At 43.5% G+C, this 16,576-nt stretch overlaps 2 protein-coding genes across 5 annotated transcripts in view; both read right to left on the bottom strand.

Moving 5' to 3' along the window:
* Positions 1-9,007, bottom strand: part of SSR1 (signal sequence receptor subunit 1) — a 28,166-nt gene extending 19,159 nt beyond the window's left edge. For 2 of the 4 annotated variants that reach the window (XM_040249398.1, XM_040249401.1), the window contains exons 1-5: positions 8,835-9,007; positions 6,272-6,385; positions 3,919-4,006; positions 2,223-2,485; positions 367-443 (exon numbers count right to left, since the gene is read on the bottom strand). In XM_040249398.1, the coding sequence (XP_040105332.1) occupies positions 367-443; positions 2,223-2,485; positions 3,919-4,006; positions 6,272-6,385; positions 8,835-8,912 (620 nt within the window). In that variant the 5' untranslated portion in view covers positions 8,913-9,007. The remainder of the gene's footprint in view (positions 1-366; positions 444-2,222; positions 2,486-3,918; positions 4,007-6,271; positions 6,386-8,834) is intronic. The other 2 variants (XM_040249399.1, XM_040249400.1) reach the window with 2 other exon arrangements.
* Positions 9,008-15,516: 6,509 nt separating this feature from the next.
* The window catches only part of CAGE1 (cancer antigen 1), a 38,771-nt gene continuing 37,711 nt past the window's right edge, over positions 15,517-16,576 (bottom strand). The window contains exons 12-13 of the mRNA XM_040249404.1: positions 16,141-16,171; positions 15,517-15,693 (exon numbers count right to left, since the gene is read on the bottom strand). Coding sequence (XP_040105338.1) covers positions 15,652-15,693; positions 16,141-16,171 — 73 coding nt within the window. The 3' untranslated portion in view covers positions 15,517-15,651. The remainder of the gene's footprint in view (positions 15,694-16,140; positions 16,172-16,576) is intronic.

Consider the following 16,576-nt stretch of genomic DNA (forward strand, 5'->3'; position numbering starts at 1 on the left):
GCTGAAAAATGATTCGGTATTCACAATGAATACACTTTTCAAGATAAAAATCTAACATATTTTCAGTAGCAAGTTTGGAGGCATGCAACTTCCATTAGGCTGGTGACTGTAAAACAATTTAAAGAAAGGAAGAACAAAAAGTGAACTATCTTTCTAAATCAATTTTTGTTAGTTTTAACTACCTTTCCTAACGTGCTGTTATTAATCATTGTTGTGAGAATCATCTAAAGTGTGGAGTTAAGTGGTCAAGATTTCAACCCATCCACAGCAGGCTCCATTTTCACCATGAAACACCAGGATGACAGACACAAGCCTCCCAGTCCTGCCTTCTGAGACCAAAATCTACATCCAGCAAAACTCACTTACGTTTCTCCATCTAACCCATCTTCTCTCTCAATAATTGTAACTGTTTGATTGAAGACAGCATCTTGGAAAACATTGCCCTGTTAAGAAAAAATAAATCACAAAAATCTGAAACGCGCTGAAAGAATGAAAGCTTACAAAATTTCTTCAAACTGTCATCCTAACATACACTACAGCTCTCTCATCACTTACGATATCCTAAGACTTAACAGAACTGTACATAAGTGTATTAATTCAATGTCAGGGACTCAACATTATGATGTTACTTTGTCCTACAAAACAAAGAATGACTCCAACTTTGCTAAAATTGTCCACTTTCTTTGAGCGGGGTGGGATGATGTGTGAGAAACCAGGGAAGTGAATACACAGTAAAACATACAGAAAGCAGCAGAGAACAGAGAACACTCTTCAGCTAGAAGCCCTGGCTTCTGCTGTACGTAACCCTTCAAACAAGAAAGCAAAGGCATGGAATGGGCATTCCGCAGCAGAACCTTGTTTTAAGAACTAGACTTGAGCAAAAGTCCAGTCCATACTGACAGTGGGTTGGAAATTAATTTACATTGAACGGTCAGTGACACAGTATCAAAATCTTTTTCTCTGGTGGTCTTGAAATACTTTTGTCAGCTCAATACAATTTCAGTTTTCAAATACCAGAGACTCACTGGGACAACACACAGCTGTGCTCCGTGTTCTGTGTGAAGCACTGAGGTAATACTTTTCCAAACTGTCACTATTTACTGTTGAACTGTAATGGTTTAAGTCTTATTTCAAGGTCTTTCGATTAGCAAACCAAGATGACAAAGACGGTCAAACAGAACTGAATCTACAGGCATGCTTTTGGATGAAGTTTAATTCTGCTTAAAAACAAGATGAAATACATAATCCTTCAGGCTACTAAGCTATAATGGTGAAGAAACTTAGTACTTTGCTTTGAAAATAAGGAAGGGAAAAAAAAAAAGGAAAATAAGGAAGGGGAATTCCTGGCAGTACAATGGTTACAACTCGGCACTCTCAATGCCGAGGCCCAGGTTCAAGCCTGGTCAGGGAACTGAGATCACGCAAGCCCGGGAGGTGCAGCTTTAAAAAAAAAAAAAAAAAAGAAAAATCTTTCCCACATTCTACTAAGTAGTTTTAAAAAAACAAAAAAGGAAAACTTAATGGCAGCATCAGAAATTTGACGTAGACATAAGATAAACACAGTGACACTAGGGTGATGAAAAGGTTCAATAAGCTTTCCAGAAAGGATGACACTTCCTTTCCTGAAAGCTTTTTAGATGTGCTCTCAACTGAAGGAGGACGTAACAGCTGGCATCTAGAGGTCAGCTCCCAGCAGCAAAATCCTAGTGGGCTTCTCTCATTCATTCACTGGCCACACCAACACTGTGGAGTAAAGTACCTGAGAGGCACCCGAGAGGCTACCTGGGTCTCATAAACCGTAAGCCTTTTTAATATTCTAAAAATATTCAGTTGTATTTTATGAGTGTATAAAATGACAGAAAAATAGTCACAGAAAGTCCTTAAATCTTACACATAGTAGTAGTAAAATGGGCAAAATGCAAGCGACAAAAAGCACAAAGGTTACTTAATACGTATGAACACCTGAAGAGGCAGTGGATTCCACTCTTTTCTAGAATTTTCCTAGCCCTCACTCGTCTCCAGGACGCAGCACTTGTCACGCCGTGATGTTTACACTCCTCTGGCCCACTGCATTACAGACTCGAAGACAGAGGTGTGTAATCAACCTTTGCCTGCCCGCTGCCCATCAACTTCAACCACCAAACAGGCACTCGAATGAATAAACACAATAGTACTTAGACGTCAACTGTCCTCACGCGCCCCTAACTTAAGGAGGGCCTTACGTTCAAATCCTTGTAGTTCAGGTTGATGACCAGACCAAAGGGCCGGCCCCCCATGGGCTCTGCGGGGATGAAGGAGTACTCAAAGGTTGCCTGTCTCTGGGGCGGCACGACCGTGTTCAGAGGAAGAGCAGTGAAATTCTGGATATAAAACTGGTAGTCCTGAGGGTAACGGAATGAGGCATCGAGAGACTCGACAATAAAGTCTTCTGTGCCCTTGTTTGTAAAGCCTACCAGGAACTTCACAATGTTATTTGCTGGAAAATCTACGAAACAAAAAAAAGAGACAGGAAGGTTAGAAAACATTTAAAGGGCGCAAAAGACGCAGGCATTACAAATGGATTCTGAGGCCCGTTCCTGCTGTGCATGGACTTGGTTTCGGAACCTGTTTCAGGAAAACATTCCAGCCATGCTCCAGCTGCTGGCTAGAGACTGTGTGTAAGCCGAAACCCTCGTCGACATGCCAGTGCTCCGACTGAAGAGCTCAACTGAGCACCTGGACTGGAGCCCCGGTCGCTGCCAACCCACCAGGAGCAGCGGGCACTGGGCTGCAGCAGTCAGGGGCCCCAGGGCGGCTGCGCACAGTGCAGAGCTCACCAGCGGTGCCACTCAGGCTCTGCTGGCTGTGCAAACAGTGGGCAGGAGAGCGACAGGGAGGGGATGCCTGAGATTCACCTGCAAACTGTAACGTTAAAAAAAAAAAAACCCTTATCTACTTTAGGCAGTTACTCAGAATGCAGATCTGAAGGTTAAGACCCACGGAGGCAGCTACAAAAATGAAACTAGGAAAACAAAAACCTCTCAATCAAATCACATTTACTGTAGACATAGAGCTGGAATGTACACGGGAATAAAACAAGAGAGCTTGAGAAAGCCCCTCAAATGAATAATCTCCAATAATAAGTATTCAATAATCATCTACAGAGCTACTCATCCACTGAAGCACAGGTTCTGGGGCCAGAGGGACCTGAGTCTAAACCATCTTCACAGCCTGTTTACTGAGAGAGTGACCTCGAGCAAGCAGTGATCTCTGAATCAGTTCAACAACTCTTCTCTCGGGGTTCCTGTTAGGATTCAGTAACACACACAAAATACTCAAAACATCGGCTCTCAATAAATGTTAGCCGTTTATTTTCTTCTAATGCAACACAGGCTTTAATAAAAAAAAGATTGAGTATTTCACTAGTATTTACACTCAAAATATGAATGTTAATTTTACTGTGGCAGTTTGGATAAAGTTTAAAGACAGTATCTTTCAAAGGGACATTTAATTTCTAGTTAAAATGTATAGTATTTATTTTCCCCTTCCCTGGTGGCTCAGAGGTTAAAGTATCTGCCTGCAATGTGGGAGACCTGGGTTCGATCCTTGGTCAGGAAGATTCCCTAGAGAAGGAAAAGGCAACCCACTCCAGTATTCTTGCCTAGAGAATCCCATGGACGGAGGAGCCTGGTAAGCTGCAGTCCATGGGGTCGCAAAGAGTCAGACACGACTGAGCGACTTCACTTAGTTTCAAAGCCAGAAATGGTACTTTACAGATATGGGTATTCATACATATATACGTAGTTTTTTTTCCCCAAAATGTGTCTGCACTATATTTGCAGAAATAAAGATCTTTATCATTATTAATGCTGCCCCCAAAAGTGAGCTTGTCATTTAAAAAACTCCTGAATCTGAATTACAACCACATTCCCTGCTCACCTTCTCCTTTCACAAACAGGATGGTCGTATCGGCACTTGGTGAAGCTTCAGGTTCACCTGATGCATCATCTTCCTCTTTATCTTCAGCCTAAAAGAAATGTTGGAAACGGATTACTACGGGGAAAAGCACAGCATCATTTAAGAACAGTGGCTTCACTGGATTTGGGACAATAGATTAGTATATACTGCATCTCCAAGGCTGTGCTGACATCAGTAGTGGAATGAACAGTTACGTGCATATAGATCCCCCGGGGATTCTGCAACTGTAACTGACAGTGAAGCCTGAGAGTCTGTATTTCTAACAGGGATCCAGCAAATGCCCATGAAGCTGGTATTTAGGTTACACTCTGAACTGCAAGGTTCTAGAGCCCAAGTGGGTAAGTTTTCTATAAAATCTAAAACTTTGAAAACCATATTTTTCAAAAGGACATATAATTTCTAGTTAAAATGGACAGTATTAATTTTTCCCCTTAAACGCCAGGAATACTACTTTCCAAGAAAAGAAGAAGTCTCAAACACAGTCTTCAATTCCCTCCCCAACAAAGGGGAAAGGAGGGGCCGGTCTGAGGACTCAGACATCAAGTCCTTTCCGCTTTGGGAACCACGAGGTCTCCCCCATGAGTATGCAGCTGCAAGCGCAGGAGGCGAGACACTTTACCCTCTGAGCCACCAGGGAAGCCCCATAATGAGGTGGAGATGTCCTAAAATTCAATTAAATTTGCACAACTCAGAATATTTACTAATCACTGAATCGTATGCTTAAAATGAGAAAGTATCATGATGTGTAAATTATATTGCAATAACATTGTTTTAAAAAGGTCAACAGAGCAAAAACTATCTTACATTTTAAAATTTTCCACACCCACCTCATATGCTTAAGAGAAAGCAGGAACCAGAAACTGTCAAATGCAGGGAAAAGCAGACACTTGAGAAGCGAGAGAAATCACCCTACGACCTGACCACGGGGTCATCAGCATTAAGGAGTGAGGAGGCAGCGGCAGCAGCACCGAGAAAACCCGGAAGGGCCACGAGGCCAGCAAGGACGGGCGCTCGGGACAGGCTCAGGGCAGAGACCAGGCCAGGAGCCCGGCCATCAGGCCACTGGCACCGCAGCAAGAAGGGTTCACGAGGTTCGTGGGAGCTGACCGAGCACTGTGAGAACGAAGGGGAAATGAGCAGAAGAGACAGCTGCACAAAGCACTCTTCTAACAGCTGTGCTGGGAAAAGGGAAACCTGTACCAACTGAAGGTGAGCACCAAGTGGAGGGGTGTGGGCACGCCTGGACCCTAACAGAAATAAGTCACCAAGAAAAATCAGCGCTTGAGGCCACAGGAAGAAAGATGGTAATAAGCAAGGCCCCACAGGACCAGACAGGGAGAAGGGGGAGGGGCCCCCCAGAGGAGTAAAAACAACTCTCTGAAAGGAAAGACGCAGACAAGATGCTTAGTAATATATTCAGAAGAACTCAGGTTCTATTTGACAGAGTTCACACTGATGGCCTTCACCAAAGACCACATTGTTGCGAAGACTTCAAAGAGAAACTGATTTTGGAGTTTGAGAGTGGTTAAAGGATTCTCCCTAGGATAAATTATGGTAGTCTGGGAGAGAAAATAAGCTAGAGTGGAGTGAAAGTGTGAGTTTCTGAGTCATGCCTGACTCTGTAGCCCCATGGGCTGTCGCCCCCAGTTTTCAGCTCTGAGCATGCCACAACGATCCTACTTGTAGCTCAATATGTCTGCTGTCATACTGTAATTATATAGTAAAAGCTTCAAAATCGGACAACTTCTCCATCTTTCCTAAGCCCTCTCTCTATGAGGAATCTTCATGGAACATAGCTTACACATCGTATTTTGTCTGCGCCTCACCCCCTGGCAGCAAAACGCATACACACTGTCCAAGAACATAAAGACCCCGAGAACAGAGAGGCTATCTGGCTTATTCACCCAGGGAATCCAGAACAGCGCCTGGCACACTGTAGGAACTCACAGACACACTGCTTACTGAGGGAGGAAGGAGAGGAGAGGAAAGTAAGACCCAGAGAGGTAAGTTGCCCAGGGTGGGAAAGTTAAGCGTGGTATGTCCCAAACCCACCAACTGGGCCAGCGGTCCTACTCTGCTGCCTTCAAGACTCCTGTCCATGTCATCTTGGACTGTTCTGTTTCACGTCTCCTTCCTTCTGCCAAAAAATACTAAGGAATTATCCTCAGTGACTGGCCTCATTCTCCCAACTTCAATCCACTCTGATCCCAGTCACAAACCTCTAAAGGCAAACAGTTTAACACCATATTTGTCTATAGGAAGGACAAATTCTAAACACATTATATACATGTAATAAATCGAGCGCAGCACTAACCAAATCTGTCGGCTCATCTTCTTCCACCTCTGCTTCGTCGTCTTCATCTTCAATTACAGAATCTTCCACTGTTTCTTCATCTTCTGTAAGATCCTGAGCCACTGCCAATGAGCCGAACAGTAAAACACGAAACAAGCAGTTAGCCTTTACTCTGGAATACCAACTTTTCCTTTTCTAAAGGCAACAAAAATTTTCCCTCAGAATAACTCAATCTCCCAGTCCACTCAAGCGATGCCAAATTCCAACACATCTCAGAACATTCAGATGATCTTATCTAACTGCTAGTCTTACCAACTGCACATTAATTTTAGTGGGAAATGCTGTTTAACTTTAAAAAGCAGCTAGAAAAATGAACTGCTAAAACTACAGATGCCGTAAAGGCCAAATAAATAAATTCAGGCAATTTTATTAAACATATTAAAAGTAACAAAGTAAGTTTGTTTTAAAACTAAAAACCTCTACAATTTAATCCATCATTAACCATATAAAACAAACCAAAAAAAAAAAAAAAATCCAGGCCTAAAGGAAAATAGCAATCTAAATATCTAGGCAAGAAATTGTTTATTAAGGTTCACAACAGCTCAATACTCTTAACACTTCACAGCATCTAACTCCAAGGAACAAACATCTGTATGACATCTATGGTAAAAACTAGCTCTCATAAAACACATTTGATTTAGTAAAAACTATATTGGTAATTTCAGAGTTGAGAGCTGAGAAAGCATGAATTTATTTCTGCATACAGCTTCAAACATGTTTTAAGATACTTCTTATAATCCCTACACTTAAAAGTCATAGTGAAAATTAAGCATAACTGTAATGCCAAAAAATTATAAATGCTAAGTTTATAGGCAAAAATACATGTCACATTAAATCTCTTTCAGGCAAGGCCCTCAGAAGAAATTTCAAAGTTTCAGACACTCTTCCAACACTTCTCAGAAAGAATGATGATGTGGCAATTCAGTATAGGGGGGAGAAAAAGAGAAAGGAAGCATGTGTACACGCTGTAAAACCAAGAAGAAAGAGTAAATACTAAGGACTCTGCATTTCAAGCCTTTTCCACCTCCCTGAGTTCTTACCGCAGTGAAGATTTAAGTCAAATGTTAACACAACTTCATGAACTCAAAGTCAGCTTCTACTGCTTGTTGAACAAACCGAAACAGTGCATTCATAATTTACAATAAAACTAGTAGGAAGACTATCTACGTCTGACATAATAAAGTTGTACTTAAATTTCAAGACTTCTCAATAAATACAATGGCTTTCACTCAACATTTATTAAACATTCTTATGCTAACCAGTAACAATTTTGTGCCTTAAAAAAAATCTAACACTTTTCTATTGGAAAAATTGAGAGAAAACATCTTTTGAAAGACAGACCCTAAGGCACCAAAAAAAAAAAAAAAAAATCAAAGATACCCAGTCAGATATTGATGTTTCTTAAGAAAATGTTCTAAAGCCAGAAAAAATATAGTCCAGATTCTAGACAAATACCATCACCAAATTTTCCTAAAGAAAATAAAAAGAACCACCAGGAGAGCGATTCCTAAAGGAAAAGCATTCCTACTGAAATATGCAAATAACTTAACAATTGTGGTTAACTCTCCACTTGGTTTTCTATCCATTAAACAGAAATCAGTCAGTTCACTTTTCTTTGCAAAAAGAACACATGGAGGGCTGTCACTATCATTCATTTTGCCACACAGCTTGCTTAAACTTACAGAATAAAAGCAATTCTAGCGATCATACGATCAGACTAAATTCCATGGAGAAAACTGCAGTTCAAGACAGAATCAGGGGAAGAAGCCAAGTCTCCACATTTTTATCATCCTGTTATCCACTGTCACACCAGATAAACTGTGGGGATTACACCTAAATAATGAAACAGACTACATTTTTTTCAGGACTAGGCAATGCATCCACGAAACAAAAAAAGTTACCAAAAAAAGAAGAGCAAAAGAAGGGCTGGAGTAATGGACAGGCCCAAGGATTCCTCAGCCCGCCTGGGCGCAGGGCTGCACTGGCAGACGAGCACGGGGGGGTTGGTGAAACCAAGACACCAGGGGACGCAGACAGCTGCGCTGATACACGAGGCTAGGACGGGAGGCTGGGCCCGCAAACACCCGGGTTTCGGCAAATGAATGGAGAACGCCGGGCCTGGAAGCCAGGGACACGTCAGCTCAGCGCCGAGGGTAGGGCAGGGCAGAGGGCGGAGCGGCAGCCGAGGGCGCTCAGCGGCCCCGGAGCGCTCCGGCCCGCCCGCCCGCCGCCCCCGCCGCCCCCGCCCCTCGGGGCCTCCCGGCGCGCCCGAGCCTCCCGAGGCCCCCGACCCCTCCGTGCCCGGACCGGACCCCGGCGGGGGCCTGGCGCGCCGGGCCGCACTGCGCGCCGGAGGCGGGGTTGGGGCCCAGGAGCCGCCGAGCGAGGCCGACTAGGAGACCCCAGCCCCGGGGGTACCCCGACCCGGGGGGCGCCGCGGCAGCCTCCGGCCTCACGCCTGCCTGGTCCCACGGCGGCTCCCGCCCACCAGGCCGAGCCCCTCGACCCACGGCCCAGCCTCACCTCCTGGGCTGCCTCGGAGCAGGAGAGTGGCGGGGAAAACCAGCAGGAGAAGCAGCAGCAGGCGGCGAAGGGACCTCATGGCGCGGCCGCTCCGGCGTCCAGGGCCCGACCGCGAGAACTCCCGGCTGCTCCGGCACGAATGGCGTTACTCTTCATCCGGGCTCCGCGGGAGGGGCGGGACACGCACCGCGCACGGCCCTCGTCACGCCCCTCCTACGTGAGAGGGGCGGGGCACGCACCACGCGTGGCCCTCGCCACGCCCCTTCCCGACGTGGCTGCTCGGTCCGAGCGGTGGGGGAGCGCAGGCGGCCCCGGGAGTCACGTGACAGGTTTCTAGGCCCTCCGAGATTCCCGCGAGATCTCCGAGAATCCCGCGAGAGTGCGCCTCCCATCACGGCCAAGGGCTGTCGGCGACCTGCGCTTTTGCCGCTCACCGCGCTCTTCCATCCGTTTCTCCCACTTAACGGTTTCTTTATTTGACTGACGATCAGCTTGGAAGTCTTTGTGCAATTGAAGAGTAATGCCGTTTAATATAAGGAACGTGAACTGCCTGTTTTACAGACTATGCCAAAGCCTTTGACTGTGTGGATCACAATAAACTGTGGAAAATTCTGAAAGAGATGGGAATACCAGACCACCTGACCTGCCTCTTGAGAAACCTATATGCAGGTCAGCAAGCAACAGTTAGAACTGGACATGGAACAACAGACTGATTCCAAATAGGAAAAGGAGTACGTCAAGGCTGTATATTGTCACCCTGCTTAATTAACTTATATGCAGAGTACATCATGAGAAACGCTGGGCTGGAAGAAGCACAAGCTGGAATCAAGATTGCCGGGAGAAATATCAATAACCTCAGATATGCAGATGACACCACCCTAACGGCAGAAAGTGAAGAGGAACTAAAAAGCCTCTTGATGAAAGTGAAAGAGAGTGAAAAAGTTGGCTTAAAGCTCAACATTCAGAAAACTAAGATCGTGGCATCTGGTCCCGTCAAATAGATGGGGAAACAGTGGCTGACTTTATTTTTGGGGGCTCCAAAATTACTGCAGATGGTGACTGCAGCCATGAAATTAAAAGACGCTTGCTCCTTGGAAGCAAAGTTATGGCCAACCTAGACAACATATTAAAAAGCAGAGACATTACTTTGTCAACAGAGGTCTGTCTAGTCAAGGCTATGGTTTTTCCTGTGGTCATGTATGGATGTGAGAGTTGGACTATAAAGAAAGCTGAGTGCCAAAGAATTGATGCTTTTGAACTGTGGTGTTGGAGAAGACTCTTGAGAGTCCCTTGGACTGCAAGGAGATCCAACAAGTCCATCCTAAAGGAGATCAATCCTGGATGTTCACTGGAAGGACTGATGCTAAAGCTGAAACTTCAATACTTTGGCCACCTGATCCAAAGAGCTGACTCATTAGAAAAGACTCTGATGCTGGGAAAGATTGAGGGCAGGAGGAGACGGGACAGCAGAGGATGAGATGGTTGGATGGCATCACAGACTCAATGGACATGAGTTTGGGTAAACTCTGGGAGTTGGTGATGGACAGGGAGGCCTGGCGTGCTGTGGTTCATGGGGTCGCAAAGAGTTGGACACGACTGAGTGACTGAATTGACTGACTGACTGAACTGCCTGTGTGTGGCACTGAAAAGCAAGAATATGCTTTGGAATATATAATTGTTAAAAAAAAATACAAAGCATAAAAAAATGCACATTGGAAAATCTTGTTTCTGCACACCTCCCACCCTTGCAGACACCCTTGTCCACAGTTAAACAGTGACAGTTCTTAAATTCTTACCTGACAGTCCAGTGCTAGAAGTCACCTAGTACACTCCCTACCATAGAGCAAGCGTTTAGGAAATACATATGCAGGCGGCAGTGGCTGTACTCTTTGCGTCTCTTCTTGTGTGGACTTTGAGTTGCTGCCAGCCATCCAGTATGTCATGCAGTCAAACAATGTGAACTCCAGGTATCAGTGGACAAGACCTTCCGGAGAAGTCACAGGGATGATGAAACAAGCTAACCCTTGGTGTGCTCACTGTTGCCAATCCCTGTCATTCAATCACTGAAAATATTTATAAGCTGGGTATTGTTAACTGAGACACATTAAGCTTAGGAACTTCCCTAAGGCTTAAAAGCTAGTCTAGTGGCAGATGCTGAGATTTGAACCTGGCAGTCTGATTCCAGCAGTGGACACAGGATTGGAAAAGATCAATTTTCATTCTAATCCCAAAGAAAGGCAATGCCAAAGAATGTTCAAACTACCACACAATTGCACTCATATCACACACTAGCAAAGCAATGCTCAAAATTCTCCAAGCCAGGCCTCAATAGTACGTGAACCGAGAACTTCCAGATGTTCAAGCTGGATTTAGAAAAGGCAGAGGAACCAGAGATCAAGTTGCCAACATCTGCTGGGTCATAGAAAAAAAAAGAGAATTTCAGAAAAACATCTATTTCTGCTTTATTGACCATGCCAAAGCCCTTGACTGTGTGGATCACAACAAACTGTGTAGAATTCTTAGAGATGGGAATACGAGGCCACCTTACCTGCCTCCTGAGAAACCTGTATGCAGGTGAGGAAGCAACAGTTAGAAGCAAACTTGAAACAATGGACTGATTCCAAATTGGGAAAGGAGTTCCTCAAGGCTGTACACTGTCACTCTGCTTATTTAACTTATATGCAGAGTACGTCATTGGAAATGTCAGGCTAGATGAAGCACAAGCTGGAATCAAGATTGTTGGGAGAAATATCAATAATCTCAGATATGCAGATGATACCACCCTTATGGCAGAAAGCAAAGAGGAATTAAAGAGCTTCTTGATGAAAGTGAAAGAGGAGAGTAAAAAAGCTAGATTAAAACTAAACATTCAAAAAACTAAAATCATGGCATCCAGTCCCATCACTTCATGATAAATAGATGGGGAAACAATGGAAACAGTGACAGGCTTTATTTTCTTGGGCCCGAAAATCACTGCAGATGGTGACTGCAGCCATGAAATTAAAACATGCTTGCTCTTGGAAGAAAAGCTATGACCAACCTAGATGGCATACCAAAAAGCAGAGACATTAACTTTGCCAACAGAGGTCCATCTAGTCAAAGCTCTGGTTTTTCCAGTCTTCATGTGTGGATGTGAGAATTGAGTATGTATGGATGTGAAAGAAAGCCAAGTGCCAAAGAATTGATGCTTTTGAACTGGTCTGTGGCTCCAGTTCTCAGGATGTGTTTCTCCAGAGGCTGAACATATGAGGATAATGCAGTTTAGGCTTAAACTGGGACTTTGACTCTAGTTTTATTATTAAATGGTTACTGATAGACTTTTATTTGGGACTGGAATTTTAGACAGCCACTAAAGGTGCAACAGGGACAAAGTGTGCTTTCTTGGGGTGGGATTGATGTGAAAATCAGATCATACAAACAGAAAACAGAGAGATCTGTGTGACTGTCCAACTGGCGCAAAAATAAAAAGCAGTAGCCTATGACTCACTGAAGTAAAATCCTAGCCCTGATCTGGGTACCCATGAATTCTGCACTGTTGCCATTTCCCTCTCCCTGTAATGAGCAGCGTTCCCTGGGTACCGACCCAGAGCCCTCCCTCTCGCGGGATCCCCACACCTCTGTGTTTTCTCTCTCTTGCTTCCTCATCTGCCTCCTTGAAGATCTGTGTTTTCCAGAAATATACCGCACCCTGGTTATTCCCATTCTTGCAGCTCAGGCAAACTCACCGTGGATTCTTCTCTTCTGTTATTTTACTTCCTTGGAATTAGGTTATGAGCAGAGCTTTCTTTTTCTTTGATTTCTTAAGATTTCCCTCAGCATCATTAGATGCTGTCTGTTAAACCCTGGTTTTTGTTCTGGGTGTTCCCCCAGGTAGCAGAGTAGCTAAAGCACTTTCTCCTGGTCTTAAGCCTTAGCTCAAGGACCACGTCCTCAGTGAGGCTCACCCTCACTCCCAGCTTAAAATTACAACCCCCAGCCCTTCCCTTTCACTCTCAGTTTCTTTTCTCTGTTCTCTCTCCTTTTTTTTTTTAATAGCTTCTTTTGTCTTCTAACACAATACACAGTTTATTACGTCGCCTGTCTGTCACATGTTGGGACCAGGGATTTTTGTACCTTTAGTCAATGATATAGAACAGCCTGACATTGGTGGTAACTCAGAAAATATCTGTGGCATTTGTTGTATTATTACAAGTGACATCTTTCCTTCACAAATTTGCAATCTAAGTTCAACTGTAGACCTAATAAGTGAAAAACTATCAAGCAAAAAAAAAAAAGTGACATTTATTATGTGCAAGCAAAGACTTCTGTGTTCTTTCACCCAGCAAGGACGTCCTAACCGCCTCCCTGTTTCACTCTTAGAACTAAAGATCACCTATCCTTTTCATTCGTCTTTGAAATCGCTTTGCATACGTAACTTCCCTTTTGTTTCCTCTGTCACTATTTTTGTTTCTGGCCTCCATTTTTCTTGTAGCATCTTATCTGGTACTTTTGGTTCTAGCATCACCCACCATCACTACACTTCATACATCACTATTCAAAATGCATAATGGTTTTTTTTTTGGCCATGCTGCATGGCTTGTGGGTCTTAGTTCCCCGACTAGGGATTGAACCCAGGCCGTTGGCAGTGACAACATGCAGTCCTAACCACTGGACCGCCAGGGAAGTCCCTCAAAATGCATACTCGACCACATTACTCTTCCATGTAAAATCGCTCAGAGCTTCTCACAAGGACAAGGTTCACACTTCTTCACATGGCACGGGAGATTATTGATGATCATGGTCATCTCCCACTGTATGAAGAAGGCAGGTTTTAGATTTTACCTGTGGTTCAGAAAGTATCACAGGGTACCTCAGGCCACTGTACTATGAGAGGAGCTTCCTCTTCTGTCTACCTGGGGAACATTGAGTCAGCGAGAAGGATCAGGCTCAGGCATCATCACTTCTGTAAAACCTACCCTGAGGTTTTCTCATCATCTAGTCCAGGGTCAATTCATCTATGCTTCCAGAGCATCCCAGATGGTCAGACCCATGTGCCAATCCAGAAAAGAATCAATTATCCATCTCCCCCATACATGGTGCGGTCCTTGGCCATCTCTGCCTGGCTTTTCATGATACCTTTGGCATCTCTCAGTTGGTAAAGAATCCACCTGCAATGTCGGAGACCCCGGTTCGATTCCTGGATTGGGAAGATCCCCTGGAGAAAGGAAAGGCTACCCACTCCAGTATTCTGGCCTGGAGAATTCCATGGACAGCCCATGGGGTCGCAAAGAGTCGGACACGATGGAGTAACTTTCACTTTCACTGTGGCATCTAACACAGAGGGTGTTCACAGGGTTTGTTGAAAGTCACTAAATGTTTATAGGGAGAAGCCCTGGCTTAGATGCTACATCCCTGAGCCATGTGCCAAAGGAGGTATGTTCACTGTGAGATAGCCTGGAGGTAAAGGTCATGAACATCTAATAGCAGACGTGGTGAGTGCAGCACTTAGGCACACAGCCCTGCTTGTGGACAGCCTGTGTTAACCTGTCCCTTCCAAAGATCTCACCACGTGTGTGCACAGATTCCAGATGCTGCGTTAGCCATCACAATATTTGTCTTTCTTGTAGCACACCTTAACTTTCCCGAGAGAACCCCATGGAACTAATAATAATGTCTCTTTTTAAGACTTGATCACTTCCCAAGCTTTCAGCGCTTACATTTTTCAAATGAAGCATGATTATAGCTGCAACTTCCTGTGCATCTCTCACGGTTTGTCTTACAGTGTATTGCAACTTCTTAAATTTGAGAAATTAACTTTGTTTCAACATTCATATAAGATATCTTATAAAATTCCTCAACAAAAATAATATCAATAATAATACTTTTTAAAACTTATTCATCACTTCCTTTGGGGCCAGATATAGATTCTCCATATATTTCACCCGTGTACTTACCCACCTAACTTAAGTGCAAAGCTAATTTCAGTGAGATAAGGTAATTTCTTCCCCTCCATTTAAGGTATATCTTCATTCAATAATTATACCTCCACCCTGGCTCTGGGATTTATCAAAAAGATAATATATTTGTTATGTACATTCATTTTTCCAATACACATTACAAATTCAGCTTCTCTGGTTCATTTTTTTTAAACTCGGAACTAATTCCTCAAAATATGTTAAGGTGGAAGTTACAAGGGTGAGACCTCCTGTCACCTGGGTTTTAATTCCAAACGATTTCAGCGTTAGTCTTTTTAAATTTGATTGACAGTAGGGAGAGTGTGCCTGGCCAGAGAGGAAAAAAAAGTTAGGATGAGATAAGAGAACAATTTCATAATGTTATTAAAGGCCTGGCAATAGGCTTTCCTGGTGGCTCAGTGGTAAAGAATCTACCTTCCAATACTGGAAACGTGGGTTTGATCCCTGGGTCAAGAAGGTCCCCTGGAGAAGGAAATGGCAAGCCACTCCAGTATTCTTGCTGGGAGAATTTCATGGTCAGAGGAGCCTGGCAGGCTACAGTCCATGGAGTTGCAAAGAGTCAGACATGACTTAATATCTAAACAACAATAATACAAGACTGGTATGCTGTAAGAATGAAAATTGGCAGATATTCAGAAAAGAAGACACTGTATTCACTTGTTTATGTTATATTAGAGTATATTTGATTGTTCACAGGAAGAAACTAGAAGAAAAATAATCACATTTTTTTGGATTGTAAAGTTTCACTACTTATACAGATGTTAATGTATCATTTGTGTGGATTGATCTGGGTACAGTACTCAGTAATGACTCTGCTCCTGGAGAGGCTGACAAAAATGATTAACTGTTAATCTTCAGTTCTGTTTAATCTAAATCATTTCTATTTCCTTCTAAAATAACTGGCATCTAAAAATGAAAGGAAAAAAATGTTTTTTAAGTTTGCAGGACAGACATTTGGGAACAGAAGAGCTAACTCTTGATTACATGTGGAATTCTTGATCACATACAGAACTCCTATTCCATAAACACTGCGTTCTTGATTACATACCAAAAAACAGGTGTGAGGAAAACCTACAGATAAACTCCACAGATAATACTAATACTATATTTTAATCAACATTTTTGTTTCAAATCGTTGGAACATCAAGGGAACTAATACAATTAAGGGAGGGGCTTCCAATTGCGGGACCAACTGTAATCACAGCCCAGAGGCCCTTATCTGGGGCAGAGGGGTAAGCTGTGCTGAACATTACTGAAATACAACTTTAGGAACTCTTATTTAATCTTGTGTAATTTGACAATGACATGGAAATATCGCCTTCTTTATAATGATCATCCATCAGTATGACCTACCACGGTCAGGAGCTTCGGATTACTTCTCGGTCTGCAGGAAACAGAAAGAATAATGTCAAACAAAACAGAAACAAGTGGGGGTGGGGGTGGAGGAGGGTTAAAACAGAGAACTGGTAAATGTCGAATTAGCACCTTAGGAACTGGGCCAGAGAGAGTTCCATTTTAATATCCTATGATGGTCCTAATCAACCCCTTAGGGTCTGGGCATACACCTTGTAGCATCGAATACTGAGAGCTGAGGGTCTTCTATTAATAACAGAACAGATGATGAGATTTCATACCAGTGGAAGAAAATCTGATCATAAGATCTGGGTAAGCTGTTTTATTGTAAACTAAATCTTAGTTCATTATCTGTATAGTATTTTTCTTAGAAATGATCGTAAGTTCTCTGAGGGCAGTGAACCTTGCTTTGCAATTCAGGTCCTACAAAAAGACA

The sequence above is a fragment of the Oryx dammah genome, unplaced genomic scaffold (genome assembly GCF_014754425.2).
Source record: "Oryx dammah isolate SB20612 unplaced genomic scaffold, SCBI_Odam_1.1 HiC_scaffold_11, whole genome shotgun sequence".
Lineage (NCBI taxonomy): Eukaryota > Metazoa > Chordata > Mammalia > Artiodactyla > Bovidae > Oryx > Oryx dammah.